General features: G+C 55.8%; 1 protein-coding gene across 1 annotated transcript in view; it reads right to left on the bottom strand.

Annotated features, from left to right (window-relative positions):
• Positions 1 to 16173, bottom strand: part of LOC139241067 (POU domain, class 2, transcription factor 2-like) — a gene marked incomplete at its 5' end in the record, with an annotated part of 50950 nt that extends 34777 nt beyond the window's left edge. Inside the window, 4 exons of the mRNA XM_070869760.1 lie at positions 5657 to 5798; positions 9801 to 9986; positions 14247 to 14338; positions 16056 to 16173. Coding sequence (XP_070725861.1) covers positions 5657 to 5798; positions 9801 to 9986; positions 14247 to 14338; positions 16056 to 16173 — 538 coding nt within the window. The remainder of the gene's footprint in view (positions 1 to 5656; positions 5799 to 9800; positions 9987 to 14246; positions 14339 to 16055) is intronic.
• Positions 16174 to 20152: the final 3979 nt, after the last annotated feature.

Raw genomic sequence — 20152 nt, 5'->3', positions numbered from 1 at the left:
TTTTCACCATAACCCGACGCGATGAACTCCAGGAGGATTTGAGAACAACCTTCCTTGGATATGGGGGTGCTGCCACAGGTCTGGATGATTGAAAATGTTAACCCCTGTTAAAAAAAAGGGGGAGTGGGATAATGCGGGTTAACCACAGGCCGCTCAGCCCTACAGCAGTGGTGGTAAAACTACAAGGGCTGGGTTTTTAGCTTTTAGGATTTCGGGGCGTTAATGATGGCGGGGCCGCCTTGATACCGCCTGGGAAAAGGTTGCACCTCAGTCAGCAGGGCCCTGAGTGTGGAGGGCCGGGGGCGGCGGGGGGGGGGGTGTGTAGTGCTAAGTGAGACGTTGCACACCACTTTAAGAGCGCGAGGCAGGCTGAGCATGCGAAAATCCCGAGCTAAACAGCTGGCCTCGGAGCGCTCTGAGGGGCCTGGGGAGAAAACAAAAAGAGCTGAAAAAAGCCGGCCAAAAACATTCCCAAAATATATCTCATGCCACCAGTACGGTAATTGTAATAAAAACCCAATCACACTGACCGGAGGTCGACATTCGTTACCTCACTGCACAGGTCGGACTGCCCGCTCTCACAGGCGGTCCCAGCAGGGGGTACTACGGAGCGCGACGGGTCAGGCTGGAAGCAAATAAAAATCGAGCCGGTGTCGCAACCAGGGGGCATTGCACTCGCCTCTCCTGGCCGGGAGGGGGGGGGCCGGGGGGGTGTGTGATTCTCCGCGCCTCGCCAAAACCGGCCCCGAAAACCCTGGCGCGGCACTGGAAAATGGCCACCCTGCTGGAGGAGCTCACCGCTGCCTCTCCCGGGGCGAAAACAGCAGCAACAACGAGCTGAGAGTCCATCGTCAAGGGCAAAGTGAATTCTCACTTGGAGAAGCACAGCTTGATGAGGGTCACTCAGATTTGTTAAAGACAAACCGTGTCTGACTAACCTGACTGGGTTCTTTGGTGAAGCAACACAGAGGGCTGGTGAAGGTGATGCAGTAGATGAACGTATGGACTTTCAAAAGGCGTTTGGTGAAGTACCATGCAACAGACTTATTCGGGAAATCAAAGTCGCTGGGGCGGTGCTAACTTCTCCTTGTTGGCTGGCGCCACTGTGATGGTAATACTGGCAGGGAGTCAAATATGGCCAGGGTGAGCTCCTGGATTCGCTTTGATCGCCCGGATGGGTCGGAGAGGAATTTTCCCGGATTTCTTCCCCCCCCCCCCAACAAAATGGCCAGGGTTTTTAACCTGTGTAGAATGTTTCAGTGTAAGGGGTGTTTGCAGTGGTGCAGGGCAGACTAGTGAGGGTAGGTTGGGGTGTGGGGTGAGGGGGTGTGAGGTGACTGAGAGTTGGGTGAGGGGGAGTTGGGGTGTGGGGTGAGGGGGTGTGAGGTGACTGAGAGTTGGGTGAGGGGGAGTTGGGGTGTGGGGTGAGGGGGTGTGAGGTGACTGAGAGTTGGGTGAGGGGGAGTTGGGGTGTGGGGTGAGGGGGTGTGAGGTGACTGAGAGTTGGGTGAGGGGGAGTTGGGGTGTGGGGTGAGGGGGTGTGAGGTGATTGAGAGTTGGGTGAGGGGGAGTTGGGGTGTGGGGTGAGGGGGTGTGAGGTGACTGAGAGTTGGGTGAGGGGGAATTGGGGTGTGGGGTGAGGGGGTGTGAGGTGACTGAGAGTTGGGTGAGGGGGAGTTGGGGTGTGGGGTGAGGGGGTGTGAGGTGACTGAGAGTTGGGTGAGAGGGAGTTGGGGTGTGGGGTGAGGGGGTGTGAGGTGACTGAGAGTTGGGTGAGGGGGAGTTGGGGTGTGAGGTGAGGGGGTGTGAGGTGACTGAGAGTTGGGTGAGGGGGAGTTGGGGTGTGGGGTGAGGGGATGTGAGGTGACTGAGAGTTGGGTGAGGGGGAGTTGGGGTGTGGGGTGAGGGGGTGTGAGGTGGCTGAGAGTTGGGTGAGGGGTGTTGAGTGAGGGGCATTTGGGTGAGGGCTGTTGGGTGAAGGAGTTGGGTGCTCTTTACCTTTCCGCCATTGTTCATAGATTTATCTGTAACCTTCAGTGCGGCTCTTTGTCAGCCGGCGCGGACACAATGGGCCAAAATGGCCTCCTTTTGCGCTGTAGATTTCTATGTTTCTTAGAGCAGAGATGGCGAAGAGGAGATTTGATCGAGGTGTTTGAAATCGTGACGGGTTTAGATTGAGTAAATAAAGAGAAACGGTTTGCAATGGCCGAAGGGTCTATGACCAGGGGGCACAGATTGGCAAAAGTTGATTGGCAAAAGAACCAGAGGCGACATGAGTAAACCTGTTTTATGCAGCGATTTGGCACTGCCTGGTAGGCTTGGTGGATATAGATTGAATAGTAACCTTCAAAAGGAAATTGGGTAAGTACTTGAAGGAGAAAAAAAAAAATCGCAGGCTTTTGGGGAAGTGTATGCACCCGGATCCGTCCAGCGAGGAAGTGCGCAGAGTTTTGTGGGAGGACCTGTCGAAGGTCGGCCCGGAGGGCGCCGAAAATCTGGAAGCTCCGCTAAGCCTGGCAGAGCTGACCAGCGCCCTCAAGTGGCTCTCGAGGGGAAAAGCCCCGGGGCTGGACGGGCTGACCGTGGAGTTCCACAGGGCATTCTGGGACATCTTGGGGGGGTGACTACGCGTGGGTCCTGGGGGAAAGTCTGGCGACCGGGGAGATGCCCCTCTCTTGGCGCAGGGCAGTCATCGTCCTGCTGCCTAAGAAGGGCGATCTCCGCCTCCTTAAGAACTGGCGCCTGGTCTCCCTCCTCAGCACGGACTACAAAATCTTCGTCAGGGCGATGTCTGCTCGCTTTGGTGCCGTGCTAGACCACATGATCCACCCCGACCAGTCCTACATGGTCCCGGGCCGGACAATCCACGATAACATCCATCTAGTCCGGGACCTCATCCATCATTCCCAGGAGGCTGGTCTGTCGGTCGCCTTCCTATCTCTCGACCAAGAGAAGGCGTTCGACAGGGTGGATCACGACTATCTGCTCGGAACTCTGCGCGCTTTCGGGTTCGGGACGCATTTCGTCGCCCGGATCCGACTTTTGTACGCTGCCGCGGAGTGTCTGATTAAGGTTAACGGGTCCTTGACGGCGCCCCTTCGCTTTGGGAGAGGGGTGCGCCAGGGATGCCCCATGTCCGGCCAGTTATATGCTGTTTGCGTGGAGCCTTTCCTGCGCCTCCTGTGGACGAGGTTGACGGGACTGGCTCTGCAAGGGCTGGGCGTGGAGGTCGTCCTCTCGGCTTACGCCGATGACGTGCTCCTCACGGTAGAGGATCCCGCTGACCTGCGGAGGATGCGAGAGTGCCAGGAGATTTACTCGGCCGCATCCTCCGCCAGGATCAACTGGGAGAAATGTTCCGGACTCCTGGTGGGTCAGTGGCGGGTGGACTCCCTGCCGGAGGAGCTCAGGCCTTTTGCCTGGAGCACGACCCATCTCCTCTATCTGGGAGTCTACCTTAGCCCCGACGAGGAAGCCTGGCCGGAAAACTGCCAAGAGCTGGAGGCCAAGGTCGCCGCTCGCCTAGGGCACTGGACAGGACTGCTCCGAGTGCTGTCCTACAGGGGTCGAGCGCGAGTCATAAACCAGCTGGTGGCCGCAATGCTGTGGTACCGGCTGGTCACTTTGACCCCTCCCCCTGCGTTTGTCGCCAAGATACAGAAGAAGCTGGTGGACTTCTTCTGGAACAACAGGAAGCACTGGGTCTCTGCGGCGGTCTTGAGTCTCCCGCTTGGGGAGGGCGGTCAGTCGTTGGTGTGCGTCAGCACCCAGCTCGCGACTTTCCGTCTTCAGACCCTGCAGAGATACCTTTACGTCGAGCGCCCTCCGAGGTGGCGTGCTCTGGTGACGTACTTCTTCCGCCAGCAGCACGACCTCAATTACGACACACAGCTCCTGTTTGTGAACTTGGGGGGCGTCAGGACCGCCCTCCGGGAGCTGCCTGTCTTTTACAGGGAACTCATCAGGGTCTGGAACAAAGTCTCCACCAAGCGCAGCTCTCCGCCGGCTGGAGTGGCGGCCGTCCTGCAGGAGCCGCTGCTCGGGAATCCGTACCTCCACGGCCGAGGTTTCATGTGGCGGTCGGAAGAGAGGGCTGTGGCTGGTGAGGTGACCAGGGTCAGGGACCTGCTCGATGGCGGAGGAGCGGGCTGGATGGCGCCAGACACGCTGGCGCGGCGCCTAAACTCTGCCAACGTCCGCCACGCGGCCGATGCCATTGAGTCGCTAAAAACAGCTCTGGGCCCTGACTCCGTTAGGTGCATCGAGGAGGCTCAAGCACGTGGGGAGATCCCGTCCGAACTGACCCCCGTCCAGACGGAATTCCTCATCGGCGCCAAACCCCGGAACCTCCCTCGGGAGCCGGCGCCTCACAACTTGAGCCGCCTCGGGGAAATCCCCTCCGTGCCTTTCAGTTCCGTGCGGAGGGATTTCTTGTACGGGCTGCTCCTGCACACTCTCAACTTTGCCATCCTCGCCTGCCGTCCGGACACACCATGGCGTACCATCTTGCCGTCCGGAGGAGGCGGGGGTCCCCGATGGAGGGCACTCGACGCGGGAGTCCTCCCTTTATTTATTGGGGACTTGGCCTGGAGGGTGGTGCACGGAGCAGTGCCGTGCAACAAATTTTTAAGCCGGTTCACGGACTCTCAGGCCGCCTGCAATTTCTGCAGTCTGGAAGAGTCCGTGTTCCATGTTTTTATGGAGTGTGCGAGGTTGCAGCCCCTGTTTTGTTATTTAAAGGGGCTGCTCCTGAAATTCTGGCTGCACTTCAGTCCCACACTCCTGATCTTTGGGCACCCTGTGCGGAGGGGAGCGGGTAGGTCCGAGGGTCTCCTCGTAGGACTGCTCCTGGGCACGGCCAAGGGTGCCATCAGCCGGTCCAGGCAGCGGGCGGTCGAGGGGGTCGTTCAGCCCGACTGCCTGCCTCTCTTCCGCGCGTACATCCGCGCCAGGGTGTCCTTGGAGATGGAGCACGCGGTGTCCACCGGTACGCTCGCGGCCTTCCGCGAGAGGTGGGCACCGGAGGGACTGGAGTGCATCATCACCCCCGGCAACCACATTTTAATTTAATTTTATATGTTTTAAAGTTTAATTTGTTTTATTGCCGGGTTTTAGTGTCCCCTCCCTTTTAGCCAGGGGGCACATGTATATATTTGTGATTTTAGTGCCCAAAAAAAAAGGGCACTTGAAAAGTGTTTGGAGTGTCCATTGCCTTTAATCGGGCGACACTTGAACTAACTGTTTAATTTGTTTTGCAACAAAAGAGTTGTAGAACTGTTGAGTTGTGAGTGGCTTTGCCAGTCATGTGATGTTCACAAGACTCAATAAAACCCCAGCCAGTTGGGTTCGGGGGATCCACGATGGGGCAGGTGGTTGTGAGCCTGGTGGAGGACCTGGTAATGTGCGGTGTGTTTGTTAAATATTTGCTGCTAAACCAACTAGGTCTTAAAGCAATGTGTTGTTATGCATTCTTAAGCAAAGAACCCATGTTTACAAGCAGTGGGACTAACTGGATTGCTCCTCAAAAGAGCCGACGCAGATTCGATGGGCCGAATGGCCTCCTTCTGTGCTGTACGATGAGGAATTTGAGATGATCATGATTTTAAAAAAAGGACCATGTTGAAAAGTCAGAGTTGAAGGATCAGAGGTCACATACCTGCATCATTCAGCCATTTCTCTAGTAAGGGTTTCAGTTTGCACATGTTCTTAAAGCTGAGGTTGAGGGCCTCAAAACGGGAGATTGTCGTCTGGCTGAAGTCATTGCCGTAAAGCTTCCCCATCGCCAACCCGACATCGCCCTGCAGACACACAGCATCATCATCATCGTCACAGGCGGTCCTCGAACGAGGATGACTTGCTTCCACAGGAGTCCTGAACTCCAAGTGAGGGGTGGAAGATGCCTGTGGGTGGATTTTATTAACGTGTGGTGACCGTTACACACCAGCCGCCACACGGGCTTTGCTGAGCTAGGCCTTTATCCAGTGGCAAGGGTGAACCAGGACGACTGGAGACCAGCTCTGCTGCACGGACCGAGTGCGTACACGTATCGCAGAGTGGGCTGGGCCCGTGCTGCCCCTGGGCCCTCGGCTCTTCTGAGCCACACAGCACACCCAGAGTAACAGGCTGGGTTACAGTCCCGGAGTGACAGGCTGGGTTACAGGCCCGGAGTGACAGGCTGGGTTACAGTCCCGGAGTGACAGGCTGGGTTACAGACCAGGAGTGACAGGCTGGGTTACAGGCCCGGAGTGACAGGCTGGGTTACAGTCCCGGAGTGACAGGCTGGGTTACAGACCAGGAGTGACAGGCTGGGTTACAGTCCCGGAGTGACAGGCTGGGTTACAGTCCCGGAGTGACAGGCTGGGTTACAGACCAGGAGTGACAGGCTGGGTTACAGGCCCGGAGTGACAGGCTGGGTTACAGACCCGGAGTGACAGGCTGGGTTACAGGCCCGGAGTGACAAGCTGGGTTACAGACCCGGAGTGACAGGCTGGATTACAGACCCGGAGTGACAGGCTGGGTTACAGGCCCGGAGTGACAGGCTGGGTTACAGACCCGGAGTGACAGGCTAGGTTACAGGCCCGGAGTGACAGGCTGGGTTACAGGCCCGGAGTGACAGGCTGGGTTACAGACCCGGAGTGACAGGCTGGGTTACAGGCCCGGAGTGACAGGCTGGGTTACAGACCCGGAGTGACAGGCTGGGTTACAGGCCCGGAGTGACAGGCTGGGTTACAGGCCCGGATTGACAGGCTGGTTTACAGGCCCGGAGTGACAGGCTGGGTTACAGACCCGGAGTGACAGGCTGGGTTACAGGTCCCGGAGTGACAGGCTGGGTTACAGGCCCGGAGTGACAGGCTGGGTTACAGGCCCGGAGTGACAGGCTGGGTATATAGACCCGGAGTGACAGGCTGGGTTACAGGCCCGGAGTGACAGGCTGGGTTACAGGCCCGGAGTGACAGGCTGGGTTACAGGCCCGGAGTGACAGGCTGCGATACAGACCTGGAGTGACAGGCTGGGTTACAGTCCAGGAGTGACAGGCTGGGTTACAGTCCCGGAGTGACAGGCTGGGTTACAGACCCGGAGTGACAGGCTGGGTTACAGGCCCGGAGTGACAGGCTGGGTTGCAGACCCGGAGAGACAGGCTGGGTTACAGTCCAGGAGTGACACTGGGTTACAGACCCGGAGTGACAGGCTGGGTTACAGTCCCAGAGTGACAGGCTGGATTACAGGCTGCGATACAGACCCGGAGTGACAGGCTGGGTTACAGGCCCGGAGTGACAGGCTGCGATACAGACCCGGAGTGACAGGCTGGGTTGCAGTCCAGGAGTGACAGGCTGGGTTACAGGCCCGGAGTGACAGGCTGGGTTACAGTCCAGGAGTGACAGGCTGGGTTACATTCCAGGAGTGACAGGCTGGGTTACAGACCCGGAGTGACAGGCTGGGTTACAGGCCCGGAGTGACAGGCTGGGTTACAAGCCCGGAGTGACAGGCTGGGTTACAGACCCGGAGTGACAGGCTGGGTTACAGGTCCCGGAGTGACAGGCTGGGTTACAGACCCGGAGTGACAGGCTGGGTTACAGACCCGGAGTGACAGGCTGGGTTACAGACCCGGAGTGACAGGCTGGGTTACAGGTCCCGGATTGACAGGCTGGGTTATAGGCTGCAATACAGACCCGGAGTGACAGGCTGGGTTACAGACCCGGAGTGACAGGCTGGGTTACAGATCCGGAGTGACAGGCTGGGTTACAGACCCGGAGTGACAGGCTGGGTTACAGACCCGGAGTGACAGGCTGGGTTACAGACCCGGAGTGACAGGCTGGGTTACAGGTCCCGGAGTGACAGGCTGGGTTACAGGCTGCGATACAGACCCGGAGTGACAGGCTGGGTTACATTCCAGGAGTGACAGGCTGGGTTACAGGCCCGGAGTGACAGGCTGGGTTACAGGCCCGGAGTGACAGGCTGGGTTACAGACCCGGAGTGACAGGCTGGGTTACAGACCCGGAGTGATAGGCTGGGTTACAGGCCCGGAGTGACAGGCTGCGATACAGACTCGGAGTGACAGGCTGGGTTACAGTCCAGGAGTGACAGGCTGGGTTACAGACCCGGAGTGACAGGCTGGGTTACAGGTCCCGGAGTGACAGGCTGGGTTACAGACCCGGAGTGACAGGCTGGGTTACAGGTCCCGGAGTGACAGGCTGGGTTACAGGTCCCGAGTGACAGGCTGGCTTACAGGTCCCGGAGTGACAGGCTGGGTTGCAGGTCCTGGAGTGACAGGCTGGGTTACAGACCCGGAGTGACAGGCTGGGTTACAGGTCCCGGAGTGACAGGCTGGGTTATAGGTCCCGGAGTGACAGGCTGGGTTGCAGGTCCCGGAGTGACAGGCTGGGTTATAGGTCCCGGAGTGACAGGCTGGGTTGCAGGTCCCGGAGTGACAGGCTGGGTTACAGACCCGGAGTGACAGGCTGGGTTACAGGTCCCGGAGTGACAGGCTGGGTTACAGACCCGGAGTGACAGGCTGGGTTACAGACCCGGAGTGACAGGCTGGGTTACAGGTCCCGGAGTGACAGGCTGGGTTATAGGCTGCAATACAGACCCGGAGTGACAGGCTGGGTTACAGACCCGGAGTGACAGGCTGGGTTACAGATCCGGAGTGACAGGCTGGGTTACAGACCCGGAGTGACAGGCTGGGTTACAGACCCGGAGTGACAGGCTGGGTTACAGACCCGGAGTGACAGGCTGGGTTACAGGTCCCGGAGTGACAGGCTGGGTTACAGGCTGCGATACAGACCCGGAGTGACAGGCTGGGTTACATTCCAGGAGTGACAGGCTGGGTTACAGGCCCGGAGTGACAGGCTGGGTTACAGGCCCGGAGTGACAGGCTGGGTTACAGACCCGGAGTGACAGGCTGGGTTACAGACCCGGAGTGATAGGCTGGGTTACAGGCCCGGAGTGACAGGCTGCGATACAGACTCGGAGTGACAGGCTGGGTTACAGTCCAGGAGTGACAGGCTGGGTTACAGACCCGGAGTGATAGGCTGGGTTACAGGTCCCGAGTGACAGGCTGGCTTACAGGTCCCGGAGTGACAGGCTGGGTTGCAGGTCCTGGAGTGACAGGCTGGGTTACAGACCCGGAGTGACAGGCTGGGTTACAGGTCCCGGAGTGACAGGCTGGGTTATAGGTCCCGGAGTGACAGGCTGGGTTACAGACTCGGAGTGACAGGCTGGGTTACAGACCCGGAGTGACAGGCTGGGTTACAGGTCCCGGAGTGACAGGCTGGGTTGCAGGTCCTGGAGTGACAGGCTGGGTTACAGACCCGGAGTGACAGGCTGGGTTACAGGTCCCGGAGTGACAGGCTGGGTTACAGACCCGGAGTGACAGGCTGGGTTACAGGTCCCGGAGTGACAGGCTGGGTTATAGGTCCCGGAGTGACAGGCTGGGTTGCAGGTCCCGGAGTGACAGGCTGGGTTACAGACCCGGAGTGACAGGCTGGGTTACAGTTCCCGGAGTGACAGGCTGGGTTACAGACCCGGAGTGACAGGCTGGTTACAGGGCAAACTCAATATACCCAGCACAGTTACAGGACAGACTGACCGTTCCCGGCCCAGTTACAGGACAGACTGACCGTTCCCGGCCCAGTTACAGGACAGACTGACCGTTCCCGGCCCAGTTACAGGACAGACTGACCGTTCCCGGCCCAGTTACAGGACAGACTGACCGTTCCCGGCCCAGTTACAGCACTGACCCACCTCATTACGTTACCCACATGGCACTACCTCTGGCCAGCCAGCATTGAGCACCTTACCTGGGTGAAGCCCAGCTTGATGCGCCGCTGTTTGAAGGTGCGAGCGAACTGCTCCAGCTCCTCCAGGTCGCTGGGCTCCTCGGGGTGTGATGGAGCCTCCACACCTTTGGTTGTCTGTGAGTGGGGGAGTCCCTGCAGGTGAGGCTCATGGGCTAAGGACCCGGGGAGGCCTGGCCGGGTCACTGCCTGCAACACAAGAGTCAGATTCACACATTAAAGAATATTATGGGCTGTCCTAGTGAGGTGACACAACCTACAGCTCCTCCACCAAGACAGGGTCCCCTCTCAGCAAATGGTGTCGGTGTCAAGAGAGGCGTCTCCGTAATACAGTTCCATCACTCACACACACTACCCCTCTCTGCAATCCACCTCTCCATCCCCTCTCACTCCCATTTCTTACCCTCTCTCTCTCCTTCCCCTTCCCTCTCTTTCCCATGCCTGCCCCTCTGTCTCTCCCTCTTCCCTCTCACACCCCTTCCCCTCCCCCTCTCTCTCCAACACCCTCTCTTTCCCATGCCCTACCCCCTCTCTCTCCCCCATGTCCTCCCCTCTCTCTCTCCCTCCCCCCACTCACTCTCCCCATATCCTCCCCTCTCTCTCCCTCCCCTCGCTCACTTTCCCTCATGCCCTCCCCTCTCCCTCCCCTCCCCTCGCTCACTCTCCCCATGCCCTCCCCTCTCTCTCCCTCCCCCCACTCACTCTCCCCATGCCCTCCCCTCTCTCTCTCCCTCGCCTTGCTCACTCTCCCTCATGCCCTCCCGTCTCGCTCCCTCCCCCCACTCACTCTCCCCATCCCCTCCCCTCTCTCTCCCTCCCCCCACTCACTCACTCACTCTCCCTCATGCCCTCCCCTCTCCCTCCCCATTCCCTCCCCTCTCTCTCTCTCTCTTATGCCCTCCTCTCTCTCTCCCTCACTCACTCTCCCTCATGCCCTCCCCTCTCTCTCCCTCCCCCCATTCCCTCCCCTCTCTCTCCCTCCCCCCACTCACTCTCCCCCATGCCTTCCCCTCTCTATCATGCCTTCTGTCCCTCTCTCCCTCCTACCTTCATGCCTCTTCCCAATACAGAGAATTTACTGCACAGAAACAGGCCATTCGGCCCAACAGATTCATGTCGGGGTTTATGCTCCACTCGAGCCCCCTCCCTCTTCATCTCACCCCATCAACATATCCTTCTATCCCTTTCTCCCTCATGCAGTTATCCAGCTTCCCCTTAAATACATCGATACTACTCGCTTCAACCACTCCTTGTGGGAGCGAGTTCCACATTCTCACCACTCTCTGGGGAAAGGATGTTTCTCCTGAATTCCCTATTGGATTTCGATTTCTTGGTGACTGTATTATCTTTATGGCCCCTAGTTTAACCTCCCCCACAAGTGGAAACATCTTCCCTATGTCTACTCTATCAAACACCTTCAGAGTTTTAAAGCTCTCTATCAGATCACCCCTCAGCCTTCTCTTTGCTGGAGAAAAGAGCCCCAGCCAGTTCAATCTTTCACGTTGGTTCTGGTATCATCATTGTAAATATTTATTTGCAACTTTTCCAGTGCCTCTATATCCTTTACATAATATGGAGACCATAACTGTACGCAGTACTCCAAACTGTGGTCTAACAAAGGTTCGATACAAGTTTGACATAACTTCTCTGCTTTTCAATTCTATCCCTCTAGAATGAAACCCCAGTGCCTGTGTCTGTACTTGTAGCGATTTGTTTATCTGTACCCCGAGATCCCTTTGCTCCTTGACCCCATTTAGATACTATTTTCCAGGGAGCATACGGCTTCCTCATTCTTCTGACCAAAATGCACCACACTTATTGATATTGAAGTTAATTTGACGATTACACGCCCGTTCTGCAAGCTTATTAACGCCTTTCTGTGTTTTGCCGCAGTCCTCCTCTGTATTAGTTATCCCTCCCAATTTGATGTCATCCGCAAATTTTGAACTTGTACTTCCGATTCCCGAGTCCAAATCAATTGTCACCTGCAAACAACAGTGGTCCCAGCATCCATCCTTGTGGAACACCACTTGCCAGTCTGAATAACTACCATGATCCCCTACTCTCTCTTTTCTCTTTTGTAGCCAGCTTGCGTTCCATTCTGCTACTTGTCCCCTGACTCCACATGCTCTGGTCTTGTTCATCAGTCTACCTTATTGAAGGCCTTTGGAAAAGCCAAATAGATAACATCTACTGCAGTACCCTTGTCTACCCTTTCTGTTGTTTCTTCAAAGAATTCAATAGATTGGTCAAGCATGACCGTCTCTTTTGAAATCCATGCTTGTTTATTACATATTGGAGTAAGGAATCCATTATCTATCCTACCACCGACGTTAAGTTAATTGATCCATAGTTTTCTGGACTTGTTCGATCTCCCTTTTTAAAAATAGGATTAACATTAGCTGTCCATCAGTCTTCTGGCATTATTTCCTTTTTTAATAAATGTTTATATATATATTATATATATTTTTTTTGTCTTATAACACTCCTGTTAAGCGCCTTGGTCCAGATGGATCTATATATATGTGGCTTCCGTTCCTTCTTCCCCAACTTTGTTTAATATGTGTGGATGCAATCCATCCGGACCAGGGGTTTTATCCCCAACAACAACTTGTATTTATATAGTGCCTTTAACATCGTAAACAGCCCAAGGCGCTTAACAGGAGTGTTATAAGACAAAAAAAAAATGTGACACCGTGCTGGATAAGAAGCCATTGCAGCAGGTGACTAACTTGGTTGAACTCTTTGATGAGGTCATGCAGCAGAGGTTTTACATAGCGACTTTCAAAGGCCTTCGACAGAGCCCCACAGGAGGCTTGTTAAGAAGGTGCAAACCCACGGAACGAAGGGGAAAGTGGGGGAATGGGGACACAATTGGCTCAGTGACAAAAAGCAGAGGGTGGCGGTGGATCATTATTTTTCAGACTGGGAGGTAATTTGCAAGGTGATTAGGGAGGACTAACATGGAACGATTTTGAAGGTTCACAAACCGGTAAGGGGATAAGGGGTTATGGGGAGTGGGCGGGGAAGTGGACCCGAGTCCATGATCAGATCAGCCGTGATTGTATTAAATGGCAGAGCAGGCTCGAGGAGCTGTATGGCCTACTCCTGCTCCTATTTCTTATGTTCTTATATACAAATCCTTAACGGTGGCACAGCAAGCTGATGAGTGAGTTAAAAAAGCACATGGGTTATTCGGGGTTATAAATAGAGGAATAAAATATAAAAGCAAAGAGATCATGCTGGAGCTTTATAAATCAGCGGTTGAGCCTGAGCTGGGGTATTGTGGATAGTTCTAGGCACCAGACTCTCGGACAAGCAGGGTTGTGGGATGAAGCAGAACTGCTTTTTGAAGGAGTAAGTACACGCACAACGGGCCGAATGGCCTGTGTTGTAACTTTCCATGATTCTATGAGTATTGGCTTGTTTGTTTTTGTTTTTTAGCGTTCGCTCTTTCTCCTGAACTCTATTATTTTCTGGTTTATTTCCCCTAAATCCAGTCTCATCCTCTCACAACCAGGCACTGAGTGTGTGTACAGTGACTGAAACAGGCACTGAGTGTGTGTACAGAGACTGACACAGGCACTGAGTGTGTGTACAGAGACTGACACAGGCACTGAGTGTGTGTACAGAGACTGGCACAGGCACTGAGTGTGTGTACAGAGACTGACACAGGCACTGAGTGTGTGTACAGAGACTGGCACAGGCACTGAGTGTGTGTACAGAGACTGACACAGGCACTGAGTGTGTGTACAGAGACTGGCACAGGCACTGAGTGTGTACAGAGACTGACACAGGCACTGAGTGTGTGTACAGAGACTGACACAGGCACTGAGTGTGTGTACAGAGACTGACACAGGCACTGAGTGTGTGTACAGAGACTGGCACAGGCACTGAGTGTGTACAGAGACTGACACAGGCACTGAGTGTGTGTACAGAGACTGACACAGGCACTGAGTGTGTGTACAGAGACTGACACAGGCACAGAGTGTGTGTACAGACTGACACAGACACTGAGTGTGTGTACAGACTGACACAGGCACTGAGTGTGTGTACAGAGACTGACACAGGCACAGAGTGTGTGTACAGAGACTGACGCAGGCACAGAATGTGTGTACAGACTGACACAGGCACTGAGTGTGTGTACAGAGACTGACACAGGCATTGAGTGTGTGTACAGAGACTGACACAGGCACTGAGTGTGTGTACAGAGACTGACACAGGCACTGAGTGTGTGTACAGAGACTGACACAGACAATGAGTGTGTGTACAGAGACTGACACAGGCACTGAGTGTGTGTACAGAGACTGACACAGGCACTGAGTGTGTGTACAGAGACTGACACAGGCACAGAGTGTGGTACAGACTAACGCTGGCTCTTACTTAGAAGTCTGAAGGTAATTCTGAGCAGTGACTGTGTGCAGCATGGGACGTAGTGCTTTGACTGACCTGTGCAGCGAGCCCCAGGCGGGGTTGGGCTTGCAGGAGTCCCCCTTGGCTTTGCTGAGGTAGCTGTAGAAGATTTGGTGTCGAGAGCAGACCTGGAATGGAAAGGAGAGTGGCGAATCAGTGAGATCAGAGGCACAGAGCACGAGGACAGTGAGATCAGAGACCTAGAGCGCGGGGGAGAGTGAGATCAGAGACCCAGAGCACGAGGACAGTGAGATCAGAGACCCAGATCGCGGGGACAGTGAGATCAGAGATCTAGAGCGCGGGGACAGTGAAATCAGAGACCCATAGCACGGGGTAGAGTGAGATCAGAGACCCATAGCACGGGGGAGAGTGAGATCAGAGACCCAGAGCACGGGGACAGTGAGATCAGAGACCCAGAGCACGAGGACAGTGAGATCAGAGACCCAGAGCACGGGGACAGTGAGATTAGAGACCCAGAGCGTGGGGACATTGAAATTAGAGACCCAGAGCATGGGGGAGAGTGAGATCAGAGACCCAGAGCGCGGGGACAGTGAAATTAGAGACCCATAGCACGGGGGACAGTGAAATCAGAGACCCATAGCATGGGGGACAGTGAGATCAGAAACCCAGAGCGCGGGGACAGTGAGATCGGAGACCCAGAGCATGGGGACAGTGAGATCAGAGACCCAGAGCGCGGGGACAGTGAGATCGGAGACCCAGAGCACAGGGACAGTGAGATCAGAGACCCAGAGCATGGGGACAGTGAGATCAGAGTGCGGGGACAGTGAGATCAGAGACCAAGAACACGAGGACTGTGAGATCAGAGACCCAGAGCATGGGGACAGTGAGATCAGAGACCCAGAGCACGGGGACAGTGAGGTCAGAGACCCAGAGCACGGGGACAGTGAGGTCAGAGACCCAGAGCACGGGGACAATGAGATCAGAGACCCAGAGCACGGGGACAGTGAGGTCACAGACCCAGAGCACGGGGACAGTGAGGTCATAGACCAGAGCACGGGGACAGTGAGGTCAGAGACCCAGAGCACGGGGACAGTGAGGTCAGAGACCCAGAGCACGGGGACAGTGAGATCAGAGACCCAGAGCACGGGGACAGTGAGGTCAGAGACCCAGAGCACGGGGACAGTGAGATCAGAGACCTAGAGCACGGGGACAGTGAGGTCATAGACCCAGAGCACGGGGACAGTGAGGTCATAGACCCAGAGCACGGGGACAGTGAGGTCAGAGACCCAGAGCACGGGGACAGTGAGGTCAGAGACCCAGAGCATGGGGACAGTGAGGTCCGAGACCCAGAGCACGGGGACAGTGAGGTCAGAGACCCAGAGCACGGGGACAGTGAGATCAGAGACCCAGAGCACGGGGACAGTGAGGTCAGAGACCCAGAGTACGGGGACAGTGAGGTCAGAGACCCAGAGCACGGGGACAGTGAGGTCACAGACCCAGAGCACGGGGACAGTGAGGTCACAGACCCAGAGCACGGGGACATTGAGGTCACAGACCCAGTGCACGGGGACAGTGAGGTCATAGACCCAGAGCACGGGGACAGTGAGGTCAGAGACCCAGAGCACGGGGACAGTGAGGTCAGAGACCCAGAGCACGGGGACAGTGAGGTCACAGACCCAGAGTCAATTCATACCTCCATCCATTTCTGGGCTCAGTACGGCCGCAGGCGGTGGACTGTCCGACCTTCCTCCTTCATCGCTCAGTGCGGGGAGGGAAGGAAGCTCGCCCGAGCCCCCAACAGCCCAGGAGCAGGTACTGAGAGAGGGCAGACCCTTGTGATACACCGATCCACGCGCTGTGACGGAACGATGAGGAAACGCCTACCTTGCTGTCCTTGCGCTGCCTGTGGCAGGAGGAACTGTGCAGGTCCTTGAAGGTTGGCAGCGAGGTGATGCCCAGGTACAAGGACCAACTGCTGGAGCTGGAGCAACTGCTGAAGGTCCTAAAGGTAAAGAGAGGCCAGTTAGTCAGCTCCGAGCAGGACAGCCAAGGACCGCAGGGCATTGCCAGGCCAGCCATTGCCTGAAGTCTCAGAGAACGGCGGATGTTTCAGAGCGTAAGGACGTGAGAATGGATGAGTCTGTCAGCGTGTGTGTAAGAGCAAGAAGTTGGACAGATAAATATCTTCCACGGGGTATTTGAGTGTAATGCAGTGAGCATGTGTGCTAACGTGCATTTGAATGAATGCTGATGAGCCCGAGTACGTGAGAGCTGGAGTGTCTGCCAATGGGTGCGGCGACATTGTTTTGAAGTGTATCAGACTGAGCCAATGATGTGCAACGGTGTGGAACAATGACACAAATGTGTTGGTGAGAGCATGATGTGCGAGCGAGCGAGTGTGTTCGGAAATGACCGACAAGTATGGGAGCCAGCAATTGAGTTTGCAAATGTGAGTGGGTGTGAGAGCGTGGGTGTATACCCGGCTGTGCAGATAGACGAGTGTGAATGTCTGAGTGTACATGAAAATGAGTGTCTGCAAATAGCGTCAGTGTAAGCGAGTACGGACGTCGGTGTTTGGGTGGATGTGTGTGTGCGCGAGTGTGACTGAGTGTGTGCGTGTGGCTGAGTGTGTGCGTGTGACTGAGTGTGTGCGTGAGGCTGAGTGTGTGCGTGTGACTGAGTGTGTGCGTGTGACTGAGTGTGTGCATGTGACTGAGTGTGTGCGTGTGACTGAGTATGCGTGTGGCTGAGTGTGTGCGTGTGACTGAGTGTGTTGAGTGTGGCTGAGTGTGAACGTGTGACTGAGAGTGTGCGTGTGGCTGAGTGTGTGTGTGTGACTGAGTGTGTGCGTGTGGAAGAGTGTGTGCGTGTGGCTGAGTGTGAGCGTGTGACTGAGTGTGCCGAGTGTGGCTTAGTGTGTGCGTGTGGCTGAGTGTGTGCGTGTGACTGAGTGTGTGCGTGTGACTGAGTGTGGCTGAGTGTATGCGTGTGGCTGAGTGTGTGCGTGTGACTGAGTGTGGCTGAGTGTGTGCGTGTGACTGAGTGTGCTGACTGTGGCTGAGTGTGACTGAGTGTGTGCGTGTAGCTGAGTGTGCTGAGTGTGCACGTGTGACTGAGTGTGGCTGAGTGTGACTGAGTGTGCTGAGTGTGACTGAGTGTGTCTGAGTGTGCTGAGTGTGACTGAGTGTGATGAGTGTGACTGAGTCTGGCTGAGTGTGTGCGTGTGACTGAGTGTGACTGAGTGTGTGCGTGTGACTGAGTGTGGCTGAGTGTGTGCGTGTGACTGAGTGTGTGCGTGTAGCTGAGTGTGCTGAGTGTGTGCATGTGACTGAGTGTGACTGAGTGTGCTGAGTGTGCTGAGTGTGACTGAGTGTGCTGAGTGTGACTGAGTGTGCGTGTGACTGAGTGTGACTGAGTGTGACTGAGTGCGCTGAGTGTGACTGAGTGTGGCTGAGTGTGACTGAGTGTGTCTGAGTGTGTCTGAGTGTGTCTGAGTGTGCTGAGTGTGACTGAGTGTGTCTGAGTGTGCTGAGTGTGACTGAGTGTGTCTGAGTGTGACTGAGTGTGCTGAGTGTGACTGAGTGTGCGCGTGTGACTGAGTGTGACTGAGTGTGACTGAGTGTGCTGAGTGTGGCTGAGTGTGACTGAGTGTGCGCGTGTGACTGAGTGTGACTGAGTGTGACTGAGTGTGCTGAGTGTGTCTGAGTGTGTCTGAGTGTGTCCGAGTGTGACTGAGTGTGTCTGAGTGTGCTGAGTGTGACTGAGTGTGTCTGAGTGTGGCTGAGTGTGTCTGAGTGTGTCTGAGTGTGCTGAGTGTGACTGAGTGTGTCTGAGTGTGCTTGAGTGTGCTGAGTGTGCGCGTGTGACTGAGTGTGACTGAGTGTGCTGAGCGTGACTGAGTGTGTCTGAGTGTGACTGAGTGTGACTGAGTGTGACTGAGTGTGTCTGAGTGTGCTGAGTGTGACTGAGTGTGTCTGAGTGTGCGCGTGTGGCTGAGTGTGGCTGAGTTGTACGTGTGGCTGAGTGTGCCTGAGTGTGCGCGTGTGCCTGAGTGTGGCTGAGTGTGAGTGAGTGTGCTGAGTGTGGCTGAGTGTGTGCGTGTGACTGAGTGTGGCTGAGTGTGAGTGAGTGTGCTGAGTGTGACTGACTGTGGCTGAGTGTGCTGAGTGTGTACGTGTGACTGAGTGTGGCTGAGTGTGTGCTTGTGACTGAGTGTGGCTGAGTGTGACTGAGTGTGACTGAGTGTGGCTGTGTGTGCTGAGTGTGACTGAGTGTGGCTGAGTGTGTGCGTGTGACTGAGTGTGGCTGAGTGTCTGCGTGTGACTGAGTGTGTGCGTGTGACTGAGTGTGGCTGAGTGTGACTGAGTGTGCGCGTGTGGCTGAGTGTGTGCATGTGGCTGAGTGTGACTGATTGAGTGTGGGCGTGTGACTGAGTGTGACTGAGTGTGGCTTAGTGTCTGCGTGTGCCTGAGTGTGTGCGTGTGACTGAGTGTGGCTGAGTGTGACTGAGTGTGCGCGTGTGACTGAGTGTGCTGAGTGTGACTGAGTGTGGCTGAGTGTGCGCGTGTGACTGAGTGTGGCTGAGTGTGACTGAGTGTGGCTGAGTGTGCAGAGTGTGACTGAGTGTGGCTGAGTGTGACTGAGTGTGCGCGTGTGACTGAGTGTGACTGAGTGTGACTGAGTGTGCTGAGTGTGACTGAGTGTGTGCGTGTGACTGAGTGTGGCTGAGTGTGCAGAGTGTGACTGAGTGTGCGTGTGTGACTGAGTGTGGCTGAGTGTGACTGAGTGTGCGCGTGTGACTGAGTGTGCTGAGTGTGACTGAGTGTGCCTGAGTGTGCGCAGGTGCCTAAGTGTGCGCGTGTGCCTGAGTGTGGCAGTGTGACTGAGTGTGCGCGTGTGACTGAGTGTGCTGAGTGTGGCTGAGTGTGACTGAGTGTGCGCGTGTGACTGAGTGTGACTGAGTGTGTCTGAGTGTGTCTGAGTGTGTCCGAGTGTGACTGAGTGTGTCTGAGTGTGCTGAGTGTGACTGAGTGTGTCTGAGTGTGGCTGAGTGTGTCTGAGTGTGTCTGAGTGTGCTGAGTGTGACTGAGTGTGTCTGAGTGTGCTTGAGTGTGCTGAGTGTGCGCGTGTGACTGAGTGTGACTGAGTGTGCTGAGCGTGACTGAGTGTGTCTGAGTGTGCTGAGTGTGACTGAGTGTGACTGAGTGTGACTGAGTGTGTCTGAGTGTGCTGAGTGTGACTGAGTGTGTCTGAGTGTGCGCGTGTGGCTGAGTGTGGCTGAGTTGTACGTGTGGCTGAGTGTGCCTGAGTGTGCGCGTGTGCCTGAGTGTGGCTGAGTGTGAGTGTGCTGAGTGTGGCTGAGTGTGTGCGTGTGACTGAGTGTGGCTGAGTGTGACTGAGTGTGGCTGAGTGTGCAGAGTGTGACTGAGTGTGGCTGAGTGTGACTGAGTGTGCGCGTGTGACTGAGTGTGCTGAGTGTGACTGAGTGTGCTGAGTGTGACTGAGTGTGGCTGAGTGTGTGCGTGTGACTGAGTGTGGCTGAGTGTCTGCGTGTGACTGAGTGTGTGCGTGTGACTGAGTGTGGCTGAGTGTGACTGAGTGTGCGCGTGTGGCTGAGTGTGTGCATGTGGCTGAGTGTGACTGATTGAGTGTGGGCGTGTGACTGAGTGTGACTGAGTGTGGCTTAGTGTCTGCGTGTGCCTGAGTGTGTGCGTGTGACTGAGTGTGGCTGAGTGTGACTGAGTGTGCGCGTGTGACTGAGTGTGCTGAGTGTGACTGAGTGTGGCTGAGTGTGCGCGTGTGACTGAGTGTGGCTGAGTGTGACTGAGTGTGGCTGAGTGTGCAGAGTGTGACTGAGTGTGGCTGAGTGTGACTGAGTGTGCGCGTGTGACTGAGTGTGCTGAGTGTGACTGAGTGTGCCTGAGTGTGCGCGTGTGCCTGATTGTGTGCGTGTGCCTGAGTGTGGCTGAGTGTGACTGAGT

The sequence above is a fragment of the Pristiophorus japonicus genome, chromosome Y (genome assembly GCF_044704955.1).
Source record: "Pristiophorus japonicus isolate sPriJap1 chromosome Y, sPriJap1.hap1, whole genome shotgun sequence".
NCBI lineage: Eukaryota > Metazoa > Chordata > Chondrichthyes > Pristiophoridae > Pristiophorus > Pristiophorus japonicus.
This window is presented reverse-complemented; position numbering and strand designations above follow the sequence as displayed.